This window comes from Rhinolophus sinicus, chromosome 3, assembly GCF_057876585.1.
Source record: "Rhinolophus sinicus isolate RSI-liver-muscle chromosome 3, RSI-T2T, whole genome shotgun sequence".
Taxonomy (NCBI): domain Eukaryota; kingdom Metazoa; phylum Chordata; class Mammalia; order Chiroptera; family Rhinolophidae; genus Rhinolophus; species Rhinolophus sinicus.
Window position 1 is genome coordinate 181,503,632 of NC_142503.1, and position 23,290 is coordinate 181,526,921.

At 37.3% G+C, this 23,290-nt stretch overlaps 1 protein-coding gene across 37 annotated transcripts in view; it reads left to right on the forward strand.

Moving 5' to 3' along the window:
* The window catches only part of NRXN3 (neurexin 3), a 1,515,532-nt gene that overhangs the window by 579,247 nt on the left and 912,995 nt on the right, over positions 1–23,290 (forward strand). For 26 of the 37 annotated variants that reach the window (XR_012494578.2, XR_012494579.2, XM_074327130.2 and 23 more), the window contains 2 exons: positions 6,967–7,170; positions 13,136–13,162. Coding sequence is in view for 35 of the 37 variants with exons in the window: in XM_074327130.2 (XP_074183231.2) it covers positions 6,967–7,170; positions 13,136–13,162 (231 nt within the window). In the remaining 2 variants the exon portion in view is untranslated. The remainder of the gene's footprint in view (positions 1–6,966; positions 7,171–13,135; positions 13,163–23,290) is intronic. The other 11 variants (XM_074327137.2, XM_074327136.2, XM_074327134.2 and 8 more) reach the window with 1 other exon arrangement.

Consider the following 23,290-nt stretch of genomic DNA (forward strand, 5'->3'; position numbering starts at 1 on the left):
GGGATCAAATATATGGTGATGGAAGAACTGACTCTGGGTGGTGAACACACAATGGGATTTATAGATGATGTCATACAGAATTGTACACCTGAAATCTATGTTATTTTACTAACAACTGTCACCCCAATAAATTTAAAAAAAGAAAAATCATTGCTAAAATGTGTTTTTAAATGTCACAATGATTAAATAATATTAATAATTTATACTCCTCTAGAAACAGAAATGGGTCTACGATGACAAATACAAATATATGTTACTTGGGGCTAAGAAAATTTTTATGGATCAAGATATGTGAGACATTTGTAATAGTCAAAGTAGGGGAACTCTGGAATGGTTGGGTCAGAAACTTAGCAGACGCTCTCCCCGGTAAAACAACCATTTAACTGGTGAAAAGTATTAAAATACACACACACATTTAAAATCTCTGGAAATTTTTCGCAGGACATACAACAAGGGAGAAACATTTATTTACAAGATCTAAATCTCACTAAGAAAAAGTGAGACCTGTGGCATTTAAACCACAATCTTTTTCCAACTCCTCTTCCACTCCTGCCCCTTGTAATGGAAGCTTTATTTCAGGTACATATGGCCAAAAGACAGGAGCTCCCTCTCCTGCCATTTCTCCTAGGGCTACAGCTTCACCCCCAAAAGGGCAAGTCTCTATTAACTCACTCCAGTTCCATGTTGCAGAAGCAGTATTCCTGGCAGACACAACCAGGAATATGGCTTGCTTCTCCCACGCAGTCCCCATTCACAGGGCAGAAGCTATATCCCAGGTATGGCATGTCAAGAATATTGGGGTTCCAAGTCTCCCTGTCCCAGCTTACTCATGTATTCCATGTTGAAAGGGGCAAGCTCGGAAGACCAGACTCTACCATTTTCTCCAAGTGCCCACTCATAAAATGGGAGTGTCACTCAGGGAGAAGCAGGCCACTGCTTCTGCCCCAAGCTGGGGTGCAATGTCACAGCCATTCTGCTCAGGGGTTAATACAGGTTGTAAGAATGGAGAACTCTGAGGTAGATGCAGGCTGCAGGATGGAGAACTCTGAGGTAGATACAGGCTGTAAGGGTGGAGAACTCTACAACTCTGTCTGAGGTGACTATTTGGAACAGAGCTTAGACAAATTCATGGCTAAAGGGTTTTTGTACATAATGGAGATCAGTATAAACTACACTGTTTGTAACTAGCAATTTTGAGGTGGCAGGTAGCTCTATAATACAAGTAGCAATGAGCAAAATATCCAACCAGCCAGAAGTTTAACAGAGAAAATCAAGGATCGAGAAAGCTGTGAAGGATCATTCTTGGATCACACTCATCCCTGGGAGTCTGGATGGTTTGTGCACAGTTGCTACGCTACACTCACAGAAGGCTAATTAAAGTAGAACATGGGAGAGAGTCAAAAGGATTCCCACGTGACACACTTACCTATCAGCAAGGTGAAGAGTCTCATTGACTCAAGGGGCTCAAGCACACTGTTTCAACAAATACTGACTGAACGATAAGCTACTTTTATCCAGAGTATATTCCTAGGCCACCAGGCTTAAAAATATAACCACATTCATTCTTGATAGTCTGGAAGACTGTGCATATTCCCAAGGCCGCACCTGCTCAGGAGTGACAGGAGAGGCAATGTCCAAGTACGACTCCCTGGCTGAACATGAGGCAAAATCTTAAACTCCCTGAACCATGAAAGCAGTCTCCAAGTCGTACACATCAAGGAGAAAATGGTGTGAAAATTAACTGACTAAGGGGACTTAAATATAATATCTGACCAGGAAGTGGCATATACTAATCCAGGGACAGCACCTAGGAAGTCAGGCTAAAATATAAAAATAGGAAAAAAATACCTGATCAGGGACATCAGAGCCTTGACACTGCTAGGAAAATATGCCACAGAATTAGTTCAGCCAACTCATTAGACAAATCAACAATTGAACAAACTACCCATAAGAACTAGCCCTGATGATGGTGGTAGTGGGAAGCAGTACTCAGACTTGCTACAATCTGTTACCTAAAATGTCCATTTTTCAACAAAAAATTGTGAAACATGCAAAGAAGCAGGAAAGTGTGACCCATACACAGGAATAAACACAGGCAATAGTAAATGACTTTGTGGGAGCCCAGCTGTTGGATTTAGCAGACAAAGACTACATAGAAGCTATTATAAATATGTTAAAAACAATTAAGGAAACTATGCTTAAAGAATTAAAAGAAAATAAGATAATAATGACTCATCAAAGAGAGAATGTTAATAAAGAGATAAAAATCATATATATATGATTTATATATATATATGTATGTATATACATATATACATACATATATATATATATATATATATATATATATATATATATATATATATACACACACACATATATATATGTATATATATATTTCAAATCCAACATTTCCATTGGGGGATAATAAATTTTGGAGTTGAAACGTGCAACAACCTAAACCAAAAACAAAAAATTCACTAGAGGGACTCAACAATAGATTTAAGTTGACAGAAGGAGGAATCTGCAAACTTGAGTAGATCATTAGAGATCATACAATCTGAATAGGAGAAAGAAAAATGAATAAAGATAAATGAACAGAGTGCCAGAGAAATGTGGGGCACCATTAAACGTACCAACATGTGTATAATGGGAGTACTAGAAGGAAAGGAGAGAAAGGGACAGAAACAATACTCAAAGAATTAATGACTGAAAAGTTGCCAAATTTGATGAAAAACACTAATGTACACATCAAAGGAGCTCAATGCCTTCTAAGTAGGATGAATACAAAGAGATTTACATCCAGACTCATTATAATAAAAATATTGAAAACCAAGACAACAAGAAAATCTTGAAAGCAGCAAGAGAAAAATAACTTGTTGGATCAAATATATGGTGATGGAAGGAGAACTGACTGTGGGTGGTGAACACACAATGGGATTTATAGATGATGTAATACAGAATTGTACACCTGAAATCTATGTAATTTTACTAACAATTGTCACCCCAATAAATTTAAAAAATAAATTAAAAAAAGAGAAAAGAAAAATAACTTGTCATGTAAGGCACCAAAATAAGATTAACAGCTGATATCTCTTCTGAAACAATGGAGGCCAAAGGCAATGACACAACATTCAAAGTGCTGAAAGAAATATAACTGTCAACCAAGAGTCCTATATATCTAAAAAATCTATATTCCAAAAGTGATGGTGAAATAAAGACAGTCTCAGGTAAACAAAAACAGAGAATTCATTGCTATTACACCTGCCTTATAAGAACTATTAAATAAAGTTTTTCAAGCTGAAAGGAAGTGGTAACAGACAGTAATTTGAATCAACATGAAAACACAGCTCCAGTAAAGGTAATTATGTAGGTAATGATAAAAGAGTGTAATTACACATTTATTTTTCTTTTTTCTCTTAACTGATTTAAAAGCAATTGCATAAAATGGTATCTATAAAATTGTATTGTTGGGCTTATAACGGATAAAATTGTAATGTATTTGACAATAAAACACAAGCGAATGAAGTTATATTGGAGAAAGAAAACCATGGTAGATGGTAACTCAAATTCACAAGAGGAAGTGGAGACAGAAATGGTAAATGACAAACTTAATTTTTTAAAAAAACTATAAATATATTTGAGCTCTCTCTTCTTCTTGTCACTCCTTAAAAAGATGCATTTTATAAAGCAGTCATTATAACCATGTGTTGATGAGTTTTTAACATATATAGACATAGTGTGGGTGACAATAATGACACAAACATGAAGGAAGGGAAGAGAGCTGTATAAAACTAAAGTTTCTATATATTACTGTAATTAAGTTAGTATAAATATGAAGTAGATTCTCATAAATTAAGATGCATGATGTAAGCCCTGGAGTAACTGCTAAGAAAGTAGCCCAAATAAACTCAAGAATTATTAAAGGAAAAAAGGAGGTAATAAAAGAGGAAAGGAGGAACAAAATAGGAGAACTATATAAGAACCACGTGTGAGCATCCTATGGTGGGGTCTCTCCATATTCAGTAATCCAACAGGATTTAGATAGATTAACTTTTTTTTTAGAACATTTTTTCCTCAAATGAGTATTGTATTCATGGTACTCCTTGTGTTTGAAATATTTTAAGCAAATTAATATGAATCTTGGAATAGATTTTTGTTTTGGCTGATTCCTGTATCAAATTTTCTACTTCGTCACCCTCCCCTTAAGAATATTAGGTTAATAACAGAACACACTGACAGAAATACACACAAACATACGCACTGAGATACACACTTTATTTTGTACTGTTAGCTGTTTAACTATATACTTGCCAGACATTCATTCTCTGAGGCTACCAACATTGACATAAAGATGCATTCATTCATACACATATTCTGGCACTATGCATATCCAAAGGAAAAAAGTGGTCCTTAATTTTGGAATGTATTAAAGTTCAGTGCATCGAAGCACTCATTTCATGGCTCAATGAGTACCCTAATATCTCTTAAAAAGGAGTGTGGATCTGTATAGTAGAAGGTACATAATAATGATTAATGTGCTCATAATTACACAGATACACAGAACATTGTATTTATATATAACAGTATAGTATTTAGAAATATGTGTATTATCTATGTTTATATAATTTTATATATTCATAAATAATATGTAACTTTAAATAATGGCATGCATGTATATCTGTGTTTGCACATGCAAATATACCACAAGACTACCCCATTCTGTCTACCATGAAGCATTATAGATGGGTTTTGGGTGCTTAAGAAACATGGGTGTGCTCCTGGCATAGTTCTCTGACAGTTTGGCAGAATGGTTAAGTATATAGCTGTGAGAGTCAGGCTGCCTGTGTTCTGCCAGCTCTGCCATTTGTTAACCGTGTGACTTGGTATCCATAAAACATAATAATAATATTGTCTTTGTCACGGTGCTCTTGTGAGGATTAAATGTCTTCTGAATGCATGTAAAGTCTAGACAGCACCAGGCAAATAGTAAGTGCTCAATAAATTTTAGCTATCGTTATTGATCTTCTTGTGATTCTGTTCTTTCAGGGACTAAAATAGGTTTTATTTTTCACATCTGGAGCGCGTGTTAAATTTAGATTATGCTTCCCATCTAAGAACAGAACATCATAATATGTCTTTCATTGTGATGGTACCTGCAAGTGTCACACCTTTATCTGTGATACTCTTAGATTATAATGTACAACTATTAGCATGTCATGGTCATTACCCAGGTAATGGCTGCTTCCCAGGAATGAGCAGGTGTCTTTATTTTGCCTTTCATGGACTTTTGTGTGTTATGTAGATAGGGTGGGGGTATGATAAGGACACAGACTATTTTGAGAACCTTCCGTGTGTTCTGCCTGGTCTCTTCCTGTTCCGATTCCATTTATACGTGAGGGCAGAAGATGTTGGCCTCGCTTGTTCACGGTTATGTCCTAAACCCCCAGAAGAGTACTGGTACACAGTATCACAAATGAATGCATCATAGTAGCTCATAATCTAAAACAGCCACTTAATTCCCAGTGTCTACCAAAGTCCATTGATTCCAATCTCAAACTACCTTTATCACTGCTTATCAAAATATATTAGATGCTTCTGTTAAATTGAATAGTTTGTTATTATCCGAGCATCTTCCTCTTTCTTTCCTTTACGTGAATAGAGGTGTTATTTTATCGACCTATCAAATCTGTTGCCATCACTTCTTTCATTATAAACTCAACCAATCTACCAAGAGCAGCTTAGCCTCTACCCATCTACTCTCCCCACTTGCATGCCGCTGTCTTTATTGGTGTATCTTTCCCGTGTTATTTAATCATTTTTATGTTCTAGTACAGTTAGTTGTGCATGCCGTGTCTGTCTTCAGAACAGGGACCTTGTCTGTTACACTTTTGTACCCTCCATGGTACATGTAGGCAGGTAGCTCCTATTTGACAACAGCAAATATTTAATAATATTATCTGACATCTCCTTGGTGTCAGATACTGAGCCCAGTAACAGGTTGGCTTCGTAAGAATGTGAGGGACATTCTCTTCCTGTGTTCTCTAAAAATATTTGCTAAATGAATGATTAAGGAAATGCACATTTGGAGCAGCGTACTGTTGCAGAATAGGCCCTGGATTGGGTTCTGGATATACTGGATTCAACGCCAGGCTGTTTGACTTTGGGATGATAAGATCCCCCTCTCAGAGCCGTGGCTTTCTGTTTGAAAGTAGGAATAATAGACCCACATTGTAGCGTTAAGTGAAATAACATATTGGATGGGAAGTGACTTGTCACTAAGTGCTTGGACTGGAGAAGGTATCAAATCAAAGTGAGTTTATTTCCTCCTCTGGAAGTACAATTTGAATAAAAGTAAAATGATTGGTTCTCAAGGGTGTCATTAGCTTTTTTGGTTATAGCTCCAACTCTGTCAGTCTTCTTTGAATGGGCCAAGCAAACGCTCACAATGCCTGGCCACTAGGGATGTTATGGGGGCCAGGATGTGTTCCCACTCTTTCCTCCTTCTAGACGCTCTCTGGTAAATGTCTATTTTTTCCTGTGGTGATTATAAACTGCTGCGCCCCTCCTATCCTTCATGAAATACTTCTAGGAGTCTAAGTTTTGTTTAATGCACTTTCATTTTATCTACAGCATACAGAATTACATTTACTTATGTGTGGGAGTACTTTTGCTTTTGCAAAATGCCTTCCCATCCGTTATTTCATTTGGTACCCATGACAAATCTGTGAGCCTAGTGGAGCACGGACCAGTGTATTATATGCCTTTTGCCAATGAAGAAGCTGAACCTCAGCGTGTAAGTGATCTGCTGAAGCTCACAAAGCTTAAAAGTGGCAGTGGAGTTCTAGCAGACACAAGTCACCTGTCTGCAAATGTGGTGCCTTCTGCATTCGACTCTACTTATGCTGGAAGCAAAGGGAAACTGATGTCTTTCAGCCTAACAATCTCGTCCATTCTCCTTTACAGAGGCGTCCATCTTGAGCTACGATGGCAGCATGTACATGAAGGTCATCATGCCCATGGTCATGCACACCGAGGCAGAGGACGTGTCCTTCCGCTTCATGTCCCAGCGAGCTTATGGGCTGCTGGTGGCTACCACCTCCAGGGACTCGGCTGACACTCTGCGTTTGGAGCTGGATGGGGGACGAGTCAAGCTCATGGTTAACTTAGGTATCGTATGAAGTACCCTCTGCCATTCTGTTTGGGCTTGTCTTCCCTTTCTTTTCTGATTTTCATTGGTTTGATTGAATTCTTTGTTTGTTTCTTGAAAGTTAGCTGCTCACCTCTTGTTTAATAGACCAAGGATAAAAGCCAACAGCAACAAACACCTTCTCCTTGTTTATGCATGAGGTTTTGATGTCAATTTCTGGTTTCTGACAGTGGTGGTTTTTAATTTTTAATTTTTTTTACTGGATTATTTGTTTTCTAAGTTTCCTTTCTTGGTTTTTTGGAACTGTTTAGCTTTGTGTAAAACACGCTACTTTGGTCCATCTTTTGATCAATCACATTTTCATTAAGTCCAACTCCTTGGTCACCACTCAAAACAGTCAAAGCTGAGGTCATGAATAGGGCAGGAAATGGAGGCCAAACGGAAGGGTGGGATTGGAGAGACCTAAGCTGTGTGAGTAGGATGAGACATACATTGTTTCTAGCTCCACAATGACTATGCAAATGGGGAATTTTGGTGGCCTTAATGACATGGTATCCCCTTATACTTTCTCGTGGGGGGCACAAGTCAAATTGTGTCTGTTGTCCCAGTGGAGAAATACTTCTGTAAGTTTGGAGTCTCTGACATGTGGAAGGAGAATGTGTCTACTAATACGTGTCCCTGTTTTCCTTCCTGACATTCTTAAGCACCATTCAGTAGACCTTTTTATAAAGATTGTTTTGTCACACTGTTACTCACCAGTCACTCTGATCTCCTCATATAATACATACCTATTTTTGCTTAGTGTTGAAAAAGTATGACAATATCCAATCTATAGCTTTATGGAGAGAGGATCTGCTCTTGCACTGTGATTACCTATAATAGATAATTTGGAAATTCCCCTGCTTATGGCCTCACATTCTCTCCTGCTTCTACCTTCTTGACTGGATTCTAATCAATCTTCTATGGAGATTGGGGGCCTCTTGGTTTACAGAGGAAGAAAAGAAAAACCCTTTATTCCTGCTGATTCTACTCAGTAGAAAGTCAATGCCCTGTGTTGACAGGATTAGTGATATAGCTGAGTCTAAGCTTTCTAAGCTGATGAATTTTGGGGGATATGTAGAATATGTTTGGATACAGAGCTGCTTTGTAAAGATTTCAGTGGAATGGCTTGTCAGGGGTATGATGGACAAATGTATCAGATGCAAGACCATATAAAACCCTAGATGGCCTGGCGGGAAGGTGGAGTTTTGAAGTCGTACCAGTCTTATGTGCTGTCAGGTCAACTGGTCACACTTAGAAAATGCCTATCCTACAACCTTAAAAATCTCTAGGACACAGAGGACTGTTTTGAGCAGTGGCTTGTTTCGTTATGTCTTCCTTTTCTTCCAATTTGCAGCTTTTACAACAGTATTCCCTTTTTCTTGTCCAACATCATTTGATTTCTGTTGTCAGTATGTCTCTTGGTTTTTCTTTTGTTTGTGTACGTGTGTGTTTGGTTATTTTGTTTTGTTTTTTTGTTTTTCTCTTTTGCTGGATATTTGTTGTGTTCTTGAGTTTCCAATCTTCCCCACCATCAGCCATGGTAAATCAAAAGATGGTATTCAACCCTTCAAAGGCCCAAAGCCTGCGGCCCGCATAGCAAACAGCCCTGAGAACAGAGCGTACTGAGCAGCCTGCAGGGGCTGGCATCCCCCTGCCCCTCTCACCTTCCCTTCCCTGTACCATCCTCCCCTCTTTCAACGAAACAACAAAAGAGTCTGTTACCTAAGACCAAAAACCAGTCGCAGATTGTCTACTTCTCTGAAAAACAGTAAAAGAAAAATTTAAAAAATCAATACAAACAAAAAAAGAGACCAAACATTATGCCCTTATAGCTCACAGAGTAAGATGAAGAAAAAATTAACTCTGTAGCTATCTCAAAGTAAGAGAGAGCCTTAGATATAAAAATGATTCAGCCCCATGCTGTTCTGGGGAAGCACACTCTGTCTTTAAACAGACAATTTTTTAAAGATGTTGTTTTGTAAAGATTAGAAAGCCCACTATGATGGGTCTCACGTCTTAAAAGGAAAAATGGGAGGGGGGAGTAGATTAAAGGAGATAGATTCTCTTTCTCTCTTACACACACACACACACACACACACACACACACACACACACACACAGTCATAGAGCCCATGTGCATTCCTAGAAGCATTGTTTTTCTGTTTTAAACTCCAACTAATTTATGGAAGATGTACTTTTCAAAAAGACTTTGCTTTGCCTATTGGCTCCTTTCGGCTCACAATCAAGTCAAGCGCCTCATAAGTAGAGACGTATTTCTCAGAAGATAGCTAGACCCTCCGTAGAGAGTATTGTGCTTCTCCCGAAGCAATTGTGACTTCTTTTTTTCCCCCCGAGAGAAATTGTTCACCACAATTACTGATTTGAATTTATTTAACTTTCTTTCAAACCTATTGACCTTAAATTCCTTGTACTTGTATATGCACAACTCTTCATAGTCATGCTTTGTTTGAAGGTTCGCCTTCTGAACTCTCCCCAAAATATACCCCTTCATAAATGTTTTTTCTCCTTGTCATGAGTTCAAATTACCCTTTTCATGGTTATTGAAGAAAACATTTCCAAGCAAAGCTTGCATTCACATGCATTCCCCAAGAGCTAATTGCCATTTAAATAGTGTCTCTTTTCTAGCACTGGCACAAATTATATTACAATTTATTTAAAATTGGTCACACATATAAGCTCATGATATAAAAGTCTAGTATATCTTTCTCTGATGTAATGTATCTCCTAAATGTCAAGAAGACTGGGCTTTTCCAAGGGCCTTGTTTTCCAAAGATAGCCAGCTGTGGTAATAGCAGGCATAAGTGTCCTGCAATACACAGCACATTTTTAAAAGTCATTAGCTATCGATCGATCATATTTTGATCTCTTAAAGAGATACAATACTATTTTATTATTACAGTATATCTCAAGATTTAAAAAACCCGTCTTATTTTAATTTCACCATAACTTTGTGAGATAAATCAAGAAAGCATTTTTATGCTTAGTTTTACAGATGCGAAACAATGAAAGACATATGTAACTTTTCAAAGCCCACATAAAAAGTTGGTAGCACAGCTGGGACTCGAACCCATGTTTCTGAGAAGCTAGATCAGCATGGGTAATCTGTTACCTCCACAGATCAATCTTATTGATTAATGATGTGACAGTCTAATGACTTCTAACTGTTTTCATGATAGTCACCTTTTAAACATGCACAGAGAGAATCTCCTCTTTTCTTAGTGCCTAGTTTGAATTGAGGTAAACTGCAAAAAAAGGCAATAATCTTGGTGCAGCCTCATTTGTAGCCCTTGGGAACCCTCAGCAGAGTGCTTGGAACCCTTCTCCAATGGTGAAGGCTCATAGGGAGTGCCATGCAGTTTGGTTAATTGCACTCAAATTCTCCAGATGTTCTCCCTTTGGAAACTTGGACTTGCTGACTACGGTTTATTGCATGCCTCACTGAAGACACACATCTCCTCGAAACATTCATCTCTTCCATGTTCAAGCCAATCTCTTCCATGTTTCCGATCTGGAAAATAATCATTTATCTTCATTTACTAAGATAAAACAAAAAATTAAATCAAACAAAAGGAACAACACACACACACACACACCACATACACACACACACATGCACACACACAACACACCCCTCAAACACCACACCAAGGCAGAGAGAGAAATCTGGCTGCTACTGAAGAAAGATCTAAAGGAAATAGCCTTCCCAAGCTAATTTCCCTGATTCATTTTTCATTAAAAAATACATCCTTGCTATCAAGACCACCCTTGGGGTAGATTTTTCTCCTCGAACCACTTATTCTTTAGGTAAAGTAACAAAATAATTCTTTACTTCTTGACTTAAAATAACCAATTGTCTGCCACTTTGAAAGCTCCAAGTCCTTGCGTTGGTTTGAAGACACCATTCAGTTCATGAGACCATTTGGGTGAAGCCAGAAGGACGAGCCCAGCCCAATTCCTCTCCCTCGACCAGGTGGTCTGAGAATAAAATGTTCTGCTACACAGAAACCAAAGAAGAATACCACTCCTTGTTTATCATTCTTGGGTTTGTTGCTTCAGGCCCACTCTCTCTCTTTCCCTCTCTCCTTAGCATGACCGTACACCTGTTTGCCTTCTCCCTTCAGTACATCAGGACAGGGCATTTCTCTGGCTTTGGGTGATGGTCGCTGCCACCAGTAGCTGAAGCCCCACCCACCCTTTCCTCCCTACTTGCCCTCCCCCTCCTCACCAGGGGCGTGGCCTCCTCTGCCCGGTGATCGTACCAGTTGCTCCAGGGCTGTTTGCTCCCACTTTTCTGTTGCGGTTGACGACACATGACAAACCTAACCGCACGAAACCAAACCCAGATTTTTCGCAAGAGATGTTCTTCTGGGGAACAAATAAGCTTCCCCGCTCCTTCCTCAGAATGGCTGGGTGTGATAAATTGCTCCTGTCCCGATTTCACATAGTTTCATTCTGCCCTGTCCTTTGCCACTAGTTCCTTTTTAAGTTGCTCACTTAAAATGGTTTACTTTGGGAAATTCAAATGGTGGCATTCTCCTTGACAAGTCCTGTAGAACTTATACAGGAGAAGAGCACAGTTTCTGCCTGTATTTTTTCCTGTAACTTTCTTCCTTTATTGTTTTACTTCTACATTTTAAACCAATTGGAATTCCCACCATCATAAACCAAACTTAAAAGTTCAAGTAGATAGCTTCGTAACAGTTAACCTGAGACATTTTTGTAGCCATTCTGCCCAATCCCCTACTAACAGCCATTGACTCTGCTCAAACCCTTTTATGCTGCGTGTCTATGACTATAGACAGATAGTAATAAAAGTATAGATTTCTGGCACAGAATACCTTGTCTGGTTACCAGCACTGGAAAAACAGCCGCCCTTTTTTCCCTCTCTTTCCCATTAAAAAAATGAAAACAAAGACTTTTCTCTCCTCAAGATGCAGACTCGCAGAGTGAAATAGGTAGGATGTCAAAGGTACCTAGGCCTCCTCCCCATGTACCTGTCTCGCCTTCTCCTTGAATGCTATAGGCACTTGATTTAGTCTGAGCATTTGGGCAGGAAGACGGAGATGGGCTTCATGAGTGGGTTGGTATGGGAGCCTTTGAAACAATCGCAGAGAACACAGACGATTGTGATAACATCATTCAATTCCTTTTACCCTACACCCGACCCCACCTCTCTAAAATCTGGGATGGGTGTTTGTGCGGTTAGCTGTTTGCAAGTGGCCATTTTATGACAGGAAATGACCAGGTGGTGTTAACCCTTTCCTTATCTCTAAGGATAATGGCAAGCCTGCCTCCGCAAATTTCTATAGCATTTTTGGGCCCAACCTAAGGAGAGGGTGGAGGGAGTTTATTTTTAGAAAAAGAGAAAGGGTTAAATACTGCACTGAGAAACTCCACGGACAAATTAAAAAAAAATAATACAAAGTGTCAGACTGGTGATATATCTTTGGAATACTAATACAAAAATTGTGTTGATGCTAAAGATAAATTTTAAGAAAATCAAATGTAGGAGGAAATAGACTATAACTTGTATTTGATGGGGAAATTTTTTAATAGTTTTCCAAGTTTAACAAAATTAATATTTCAAAGTCCAAGTTTAAAATACTTTCTATAAATGAATAGATTTTTTTGGGGAAATAAAGCATACTTGGTGTCTATTGTGGATATATATGTATACCAGTATATATCTCTATACATATGTGTATATATGTGTGTGTGTATATATATATGTATCCAACTTTACTAAGTAATATACTGTACATATACACCCACCCTTAAACCTGTACATACTGTATATATATAAAATGGCCACATTTCTTGCGTGTGTCTGTCCCCGGAAGGGTGGACTGATTGTTTTTGGATGTCTGCAGCTGTTACCTTGAAGGATGCAATTTCATCTTTCATTTATTTTTCCCCATCTAGACTGTATCAGGATAAACTGTAACTCCAGTAAGTTTTCCCTCAAGTTTCATTTTGTTCTTTAAAAAAACGCAAAGAAAAACTGACTTTATTTTGTTTACTGTTTTATGAGCTGTTTTTGATTTGAATTATTTTATGTTTTGACTATGGAGTTGGGAGGAAGTGGGGTTGACAAAATGAAGGCCTGGGGTGATGGTAATGGCCTGGGGTGTGGTTTCTGAATTGGGCAGGTCCTCTCTTCTTTCCTTGCATTTACTCTATATGCAGAAAAGGAGGAAAGGGCACCTGGATAATGAAACAACTTGAAAATGAATTGACTTGGTAATTTGTTGTTTGGGAGAGATAACTTTGGGGGATGTGGGAGACACAAAAAGCCTTAGAGTAACCGGAATGCACTTTTCCACTACCAAAGCTTCAGAAAACAAAAGCAAAGTTCATGACCCAGAAGGTGGCTGCTGACTCTGACATTTCTTTCCTGGCATTTATTACTGTAGGGCTTTCTGGTTTTTTGTTTTTGTTTTTAGGAGAGTGGGCAAAGCACTGCTCTTGTACATAATGAAACATTTTAACCAAAGACTTGAGAAACGTTCTGCCTCTTCAGAAAGAAGAATTGCAGCCTATTATTTTTACTTTACCCATTCAAATATTTCAGTTCTTGACGAAGGGTCGTAATAAGATGCAGGTTGAATACTTACTCATATATTTCTTCCTCTGCCTTAGAAATGAACTTTAACTGGAGCCCATGAGGTAGGGGAATAGGAAGAGAAAAGAAGGATGGGTACCAGGGAAAGAATAAGCCTAGATGATAAAAGGAAGAAAGGAAGAAATATGCTTTGGATCCTGTAGAATATAATATTAGTTAAGATAATTAAACAACTAACTAGGATAATTAGGGTGATTAGCAATAACAAACAATCCCAAAATTTCAATGCTTCAACAAAAAAAGGGTTTATTTCTTGTTTAGGCGGTGTCCAATGCCAATTGGACAGCTGTCCTCATCTGCTGTCTTCAAAGAAGTAATTCAGGGATCTAGGATTTTTCATGAGTTGGTCTTGGAGATCTTTACTTCCAGCTGTATCCATAGGGAAGTAAAAAAGAGCTTGGATGGTTATACAATATGTTATATTGCCTTGCCTGGAAGTGACATGCATCACTTCTGCCATATTTTATTTGTTAGATATGACTCCCTCCCAAATGCTAAGGAAGCTGGGAAATGTAGTCTTCCTGTGGACCCAGGAAGGGAAAATTGGATTGGTTGAGCATCCAGCACACATAAGTCTGAGCATTATCTCTGCCATTTTTGCTTCTTTCTTTGCAAGGGTCTTTCTGTAGGAACTGATAGGTCGGCTGATAAAGGAACGCACATGGTCAGGCAAGTTAAGAAAGTTTTTATTGTAAGAGAGAAAAGTATATCAGACTGAGCAAAGACTGCTACCGTCCGGGCTGCACGCCTAAAGGAGACTTGCAACCCCAAAGGAGGAGATGAGGAGGGTTTTATAGGGACTGTGCTGACAGGGTAGCATTGTTTGAACAGAAAATGTTGAATGCCTACTAGCCAGTAGCTGTTTTGTGGCATTTTCTGTTATCACAAGTTTGGCTCTGTCTTCAAGTGCAGGCCAACAGATATTTTGTTGTTTTCTTGCAGACATGGTTCAGTCTGTAAGTCAAGGTCTCTGAGACCTAACATTCAGAGACCTAACAGGAACAAATGCAGAAAAGGAAATAATACCACTTTTACATTTCATTTAGTTGTTTATTCCATCAAATTAAATATTTTACAAGTGCTAGCTAGTTTAACCTTTCTTGGGAGATATATTAGTAGGATGACAAACTAATAAACCCAAATTCACTTTTTTGGAAAATGTTTTATGTAATTTAACACAAAAAAAAAGAAATGGACAAAACCTATATAAACAATCACTTCCTAAAGCAGAGTATGTTATGCTTGTTTTGGCGTCACTTTCAATTAAATTAAGCAATGTCCTTCCTGTTTTACTGTGTTTAAACATTTCTAATTAGCCAGACATTTCTCATGATATTCAGATCATTAAAAGCCTAATTGAAATATCTTTTTTCTCTAAAGACTGGAGTTTTCTCTTTCTTAAAGTAGCTTTATTGAGGTATGGTTTTCATACCACAAAAATTATCCATTATAAGCCTATTATTCAGTGATTTTTATTAAATTTGTAGATTTGTCCAAACATTACCATAATCACATATTAGAACATTTTCATTCACCCTCCAAATTTCCCTTATGTCCATTTGTATTCAATCCCCTGTTCCTACCCTTAGCCCTGGACAACTATTGACCTGCCCTTGTGTCTATAAATTTGCCTTTTCTGGACATTTCATATAAAGAGAATCGTTATAGTTTGTAGTCAAGTGGTCTGGCTTGTTAAAAAAGTTTTATTGCACATCTATGGAAAACTTTCTCTTTTCCTTCTGCATTAGTTTCCAGAAGGATATAAAACGGAAAAGGAGGATGAAGGTAGAAAATCTCATCCAAACTTGAATCTAGCATCTGGCTTCAGAGACTTATTTGCAGAACAGAAAACTGAGGGAGTTATTTGATCAAGACATTAGGACTTGCTTTTTATGCTTTATCCATACTTTATCTTGCAATTATTAGGTTGGTGCAAAAGTAATTGCGGTTTTTGCAATTATTTTTAACCTTTTAAACTGCATTTACTTTTGCACCAACCTAATAATTCTGTATATTCCATCTGATCAGCCATGAAAAGTCATTGTAAGAAAAGTTCCAGAATTCTTTCTCCTGGGAAGACAGTGACTCTTCTCCAGGACACACATGCCAGCAGGCTTTCTAAATCTGATAAAAGATTTTTCTGTTTAGAGCTATCAAATCAGCACTGAGAAGAAATAACGTGTCAGCAAAGATGTGTTCCCAACTTTGATCACAATATAGGACAAATATAACTGGTTTTAATTCAATATTTAGGTAAGGAGATAAGATTGGATTTTGGAAATCAATTTTGAATTCTCATGATAAAGCTTTATCATACTAAGGAAGTTAATTTTGGTGAGAGCATTAGACAAAGGATACATAGTGCCCACTGGGTAAACAGTTGTTAAATAGACACAAAACAAAACAAAACAAAACAAAACAAAACAAAACATGAGACCTTAAAACTAATCTAATACCATTAGTGCTGAGGTATGGAGATGTGTACCAGGGTCATGTAGAGTCACAATGTAAATGTGAAGTATTTTAAATTGTTGATTTGGAGTAAAAACTTGAAACCAAAGTGACATATGCAGAAGAATGCAAATAAGCATGAATCTTACTTTGTGAATCTCATTCTTATGTTTTAAGAAGAAATATAAGAATTCAAAGACATACTCTTTTTATTGTATATCTTCTCTATTTTATCCCTGGCACTATTGGTACTTGTGTAGAAACGTTTGAGAAGATTATGTAACTGAATTAGGAGAGGAAAAAAAGGGACCGCTGATTAGAACATCTAAACCCCTCTTCTCAAGGACTCATTCTCAGAGTTCATAGTTTAATCTGTTGTAGAATCTCAAGTTGTTTCTGTAACAGGTGGGCAGGTCCTTTCTCTTGTTCAATTGTTGATTGTGAGAGTACAAGAAATAAGATTGATCTGCAGCCTTGAGTTTGAGAGGAAGAGCGTTTCCTTGATCCCCTCAGCTTTGTCTCCAACTGTCATTTTAATAGAAGTCATAGGGTGTAATTGCTCACGTTTCAAAACAGAGCTTCTTTTTTTCCTTGAAGGGACAGACTGAATTAAACTTTAACCAAGTTTGAATATCAGTTCATGAACCTTTCCAATAATTCTTTTTGGAATGCCTGTCTTTTAGATAGCTAGTTAGGTAAAATACTAAATGACATCATCTATTTTGTATTTCCTGTTCATCTGTGACAAAATGTTGTTTGTTCAGGGACATGGCTATTTCCAAGTGTTGTGTGACACTCTTTTTAATGGAGAGAAAAGCACGTCAAAGGATGATCTTCCAGTGTAAAGGGAAAGCAGCTGACCGTGATAGAAGACAGTAACTTTGAGACAAAAGCCTCTTCCTTTTGGCGTCCTTGGCCAGCCCTTCTGTTAGCGATTGTGGCCCAGCTCCATGCCAAGGATTTCTAAGAACGGAAACAGTTTTCTAAGCAGCTTCTCTGCCTTTCTACCTTTCTTAACTTCTCTTTTCCAATACTCTCTTTCTCCACAATATCTATGATATACTTCTCATTACTCATTCCAAATCCTACCACCCCTGCTTTCCAAATCCTCCAAGAGTACCGTGCCATGCATTCTTCTCTGGCTGCTATCACCAAACATATTACCCTGTTTCCCTGAAAATAAAACCTAGCTGGACCATCAGCTCTAATGCATCTTTTGGAGCAAAAATTAATATAACAGCTGGTATTATATTATATTATATTATATTATATTATATTATATTATGTTATGTTATGTTATGTTATGTTATGTTATGTTATGTTATATTATATATTATATTATATTTATTATATTGAAGACCCAGTCTCATATTATAGTAAAATAAGACCGGGTCTTATATTAATTTTTGCTCCAAAAGGCGCATGAGAGCTGATGGTCTGGCTAGGTCTTATTTTCGGAGAAACATGGTAGAGAGTGTGCAAGTCGGGGTCTTTGGTGGAATCGTGATATTGCTGAGTTTGATTCATCTGGCAGGAATCTTTAGAAATATGTAATAAGGAAATGTCCATCTTAGGAATTTTAAATTACAAAAGAGCGACAGAGTTGGCAGTCATCACGGTGAGTTGAACTCCAGGGTGACCTGGAACACTACTAAAGAAAACAGGGGTGCTTTCTGGAGAATTTCTGGAGGAAATCCCCTGTTCCTGTGGTTCCAGTTCCACGAAGCGGGCAGTACCCTAAGAGGCATGTCGTACTGAAAACAGGTATGGACTTCCTGTTGGTCTCATGGGTGCTTGCTCAAATGAAAGTCTGTAAAATGGTTTGCTGTCTTTTACCTAGTCGGATGGTGACTCTGCCGTGTGATTTCCTAGCCCCTACTTTATTCTGTCCCTTTCAAACCATGTGCAGTATAGCCTGACTGAATATAGTGAACTCATATTAATTAAATATGAGCATAGCATGAATGAATATAGTGAACACATATCAATGAATATCAATTTCCCGTGTTTTTTTTTAATCTTTTTCTCCTCTCAGAGGCTCATTCTTGTGTGTGGCCATTTTCTCAATCTTTCCCCTCAAAAGGTGTATATATCAGGTGGAAAATATGAGTTTGTGTATATGCCTGATTATTTAGGTATATGCCTGATTATTTAGAAACCCCCATCTGGATTTACTTTGAACTTGAAGACTTATTAATTTATGTGTAACAACGTTCATTTTTTTCTTCTTAGACACAGGAGAAAAGAAATAGAGTCCCATACAAAAATATACTGAACTTAAAACTCTCAAATGCCACAATGTAGTCATTTGTGTCAGAGAATAGCTTTAGTAATCTTGTCCATTTCCTATAGATTCTGTTATCTTTGAATCATCATAGGTGCATGATAATATAGGAGCTATAAGAAAATGATGTCAAAGGATGTGGTAGCTCCAAATCATGCCTCCAAAGGCTACTAGTGTTCACTAAATAGTCCTTCTCTCATACCTGCCTGCCTAGCGCCTGGTTTTTGCCTGTTGCCTTAGATTCTCTGCCTTTAGTTTCTAAGCATACTCAATTTCTACTGTTTTGGCAAAGTCAACATCATGAGGGTGGCTCTTGCATAATTTAGGCATAGCTTGGTGAACTGCGATTTGTTACACTAAAATTTTGGTTTTCTTCTCTTTCTTTTTCTCCATCTTCCCCTTCTATGGGACCAGAACATGTGACTTCATCTATAGGCCTCATTTATTTAGAAATCCCAGAGCTGAATTGTTTGGCTCCTCCCTTTAAGTGAGAAACAATTACCTCAAGTCAACCAGGAATGCTGATTTGTTCACTATTAAAAGTCTTCTGGGAAGGAAATTACAGAACTGTCTTTGGTACCCCTTCCGAGATTTGGATAACCATTACTATCAGCCATTTTCTTCTTAGTAGAGTTTGAGTGGAGATGGAAAATCACAAAGCAGAGCTTATAATAATGTATTATCGACAAACTACCATGACGCCTGAGACTTTGTATTTCCATACTAAGTGATTATGCTCTGCTTCAACTTTTCTCAAAACCTGATTTCTAAAAGATAATACATACTTTTGTTTTTCTGTGGGATGTTTTATATTTCTTATAACATATGAAACATCTCAAGAGTAAGTTTATTAATAGTATCAATAATAGCCAGATTTGAGTATAATAGTAGGATGCTTCCCAAACATTTCATATTAAACTCTTCTGAATAAATATTAATTCAGAATGGTTTTATTTTTAAACAAAAAATTCTACATGGAAAAAACTGCAAAGTTGTAAAAATTCTCCCTCTTCTCCTTAATCCAAGTCATTAAATTCCCTTTCTCAGAGGCAACCAAAATTATGTTTTTTGTATATTCTTTCAGAGATAATCTGTGAATATACAGCACATATTTATAACCATATTCCCCCCTCCTCTTTTTATTCCTTCTCTTTCTTGATTCAATATTAACACATTCTTCTGAATCTTACCTTTTTTACTTACAATGTCTTCGAGGCTATTCCATGAAAGAATATAAAGGTCTACTTTATTCTTCTTAATAGCTACATAGTATTGCATTTTATGGAGATACCACATTTGATTAAATCAGCCCCCTACTTATATACATTTAGAATTTTCTTAGATTTTAACCACTGTAAGTAAAAAAAAAAAAAAAAATGTATACTTTTCTTCATCTTTGAATACATGTACAGGAATATCAATTGGATAAATTTCTACAAGTGTAATTGCTAGGTCAACAGATAAGTACATTACAAATATTGATAGATGTTGCCAAACTGCATTCCACAGAGGTTGTACAAATTTACATTTCTACCAGCAATATATGAATGTTTATTTTTCCTCACTCTTGCCAAACACATTGTATTATTAAACTTTTCATTTTCTCAAAATAGCTCTTCAAAATATTGCTGTCGCATATGCAAGCAAGAGCCCATTGTCACCCATATATCATTTTCTTCCATACCTTTGCTTCTTCAAATATATGTAGGAACCATTGTCATTCAAAATTTTGGTGACTATTTATACCAGAAATCTTTTAATAAAAATATGCAATAGAAGCATTTTATGTGTTAATCCTTTTTAGCAAACAGGGGTGTTATAGAAAACTGGGAATGTAGTATAGTACTTCAGTGTGATTTTCCTCCTATATTCTTGTTTGTTTATGTTGTCATCCCAGAGGCATTTTAGTGCAATTACAAACAGCCAAATAGCCTGGCTTTCCCTGGTCTAATACCACTAATGAACTGTGCATCTTTGGACAATTTACTTCAACTCTCAGTTTCCTCATTTGTAAATGGGCATAATTATTGTATTTACCTCTCTGAGAAGAACAGAACCTGGAAATAACACATGCTAAGTATGTGGTTGTCGTGATGATGATAATGATGGTTAATACTATCATAGTATTGCTACTGAAAAGAGGGTCTTTTGAGAACTGTTTCTGTTCAAGAATGGATAACTATGTAATCTTAAATCCATACCTGGTAGTTTAATAGATGCCTATGAAATGAGCATCCTCACTTCCCCACTCAGTTACTCAGGGCAATACTAACTCTTTTCAAGGCCATCCAAGTTGCATTGAATTCTGCATCAATAACATGACTAATAAGGATGTTGATGAGACCATCTTTGGGTCATGTTGGGATTTTTTCCCCCCCTCAGAGCACTATGATAAACAAATACTGGTGTTAATCCAGAACGCATAAAAATGTTTTGACTTCATGAGTTCTTCTGTGTTTGTGTTTGGGACCTTGATATCGTTTTAATGAAAGCTGAATTGTGTTCTAAAATGAAAATGTAATCTTTAAAATGTACAGATCTGATTAAGTGATATCATCATGTTTGTGACTTTAATATCTTCTGATATCAATTTTGTATAAACTAAATGGGAACTAAAAATAGAATCAAAGAAATAAGAGTTTTTGAGGCAAGGATATAGATTTTTGGCTGAGAACATTATTGTCTGTCCAGGTTCCTTGGCAAATTCCTGTTATGGGTTTAAAAATCAAGTTCATGTAGACCATGGTGGGAAAGGAGCGCTAGTTCACCAAGAAGAAAAAAATAGTTGTCCTCTTCTTATGAGATCTTGTGTTTTGGTTTCAACCAAGTTGTTTGAAGCATAACAGGGTGAGTCAATATATTCAGAATTTTACACCTGGACCTTTGGGTAATTAAAATGACACATATGCTATACAAAGGCTTGTGGCTCAGTCCTTATCAGATCCACATGGGATGCCCAGAGAAGTAGAAAATTAATGACCGTTTAGCACTCAGAACTAAAGTACCATCCATCCCCAATTTGTGGGAATGTCCTTGGAGAAGAGGTTAAAAGAAACACTAACAGAAGAAATTTCTCCTTCTGTGGCTTTTGGCTAAGGCCACTTTTTCTGTGATTTCAAAATGGTCTCTGGGATCTAGGATGCAAATTTATCACCTTTTGGTTTGCTTCTGTTATGTACAGTGAGCTCCTGGCATAGAAAAGTCCACTCAGGAAAGTACGTTAACATTTATAATTCATCTGGATTTTTAGAAAGGATAAACTGATTGGGATTAAGTATCTAATTAAATTGTACATGGGAAATGAGATTGATGTATTAAATTATAAATAAGTGGCTTCCAAAGGAGAGTGTGTTTCTTCTCATTGAAGGGAGAAGCAGAGGAAATAGCAGAGAAAGAGAAAACAGACTTCAGTTACAAACACAAGACCTCACAACATATATAGGTTTAAGCAAAGTGAATAGAGTTATTGAATTCTAGGAAAGAATGCTAAATAAAGGAGTAAAATGTCTCTATCTGAACATCTTAAAAATAGGCAAACACCTTGCCACTTTAGGAAGGATTTCTTGTGACGTATCAGGCAAACAGGGGCAATATATGAGTATAGACCAGAACTGTTTCCCAATCACAGTCAAAGCCACTGTACTTAATATTGTTAAATTAGTTATGTAGTTTGTAGATATATACACAAAATACAGTAGTACCTTATTGTTAGCACAGCCTAAAATTGTTATGCTGCTCTGTGCTACTGTATGATTTTCATGATCTGAAGCTGCCTTGGATATAGTATATACTCAATAAATAATTAAGTCAATGAGGTAATGAAATGTACCCATCCCTCTACCTTAATTTATTATTTATATGAATACTCTTAGTAATAAACCCAAGAAGTACAAACCCCCCAAAATGTAAATTACACCTTTTTTGTCTTGTTGTCATTCTAAAAGGAAGAACATTCACTGAAGAGTGAATTTGTTCTCCTATCCTTAGTAATCTGGAAGAATATATATTACTTTCTCTGTAAAATGAGGGATTTCGGACAAAAGTGAAGATTTTCATCAAGTCTAATTTAGCCAGGTTTTGGTTGGAGTCAGGAAAATTTCATGAAGGAAGATGAACGTGTTATCAGTAAATATTACATATTGTTGCCTTCCTCGTTCTTCGTTCACTTATTCTAAGAACATTTCCTGAGAGTGAACTGTGTTCTAGTTGTTGCCACTAGTTTTAGGGATTTACGAGTATACTATGGATACCCAAGGAAAATGTAGAAGGGATCTTCATCATCTAGGAACCGCCCCCATCCCTACCCTGCCTTTTTCCCCGTTTTTTGTTTCTCTTATAGAAACTGGAACTCAGATGAATGCGTCTCTGAAGTCCAGATAGAGTCTCTCATAGATGTTTTTCAGGGATGGTTCATTTCAACATTCAACTCAACATACAGGTTCCGTTCTTTTCACAACATGCGTGTATTCCTCATGTTGAGGCCCTGAACACTGGCCTACTTAGCCAGGTCTTTTTCCTGGTTTCCCTTTTTCTTGTTTTGGCTTGCCCTCCGTCACCTGACCACCTGCGCGGAGCCACACAAGCTGTGTTCCTGCTCTCCTTCCAACAGCTAATATTTCAGGTACTATAATGTTGAGTGAAAATGGTGTTTCTGTTTTTCCTTCTACTTTTTGAAGGTTTCTTTTTGTACTCTGATCCATTTTATTTGTCCAATTGCCAC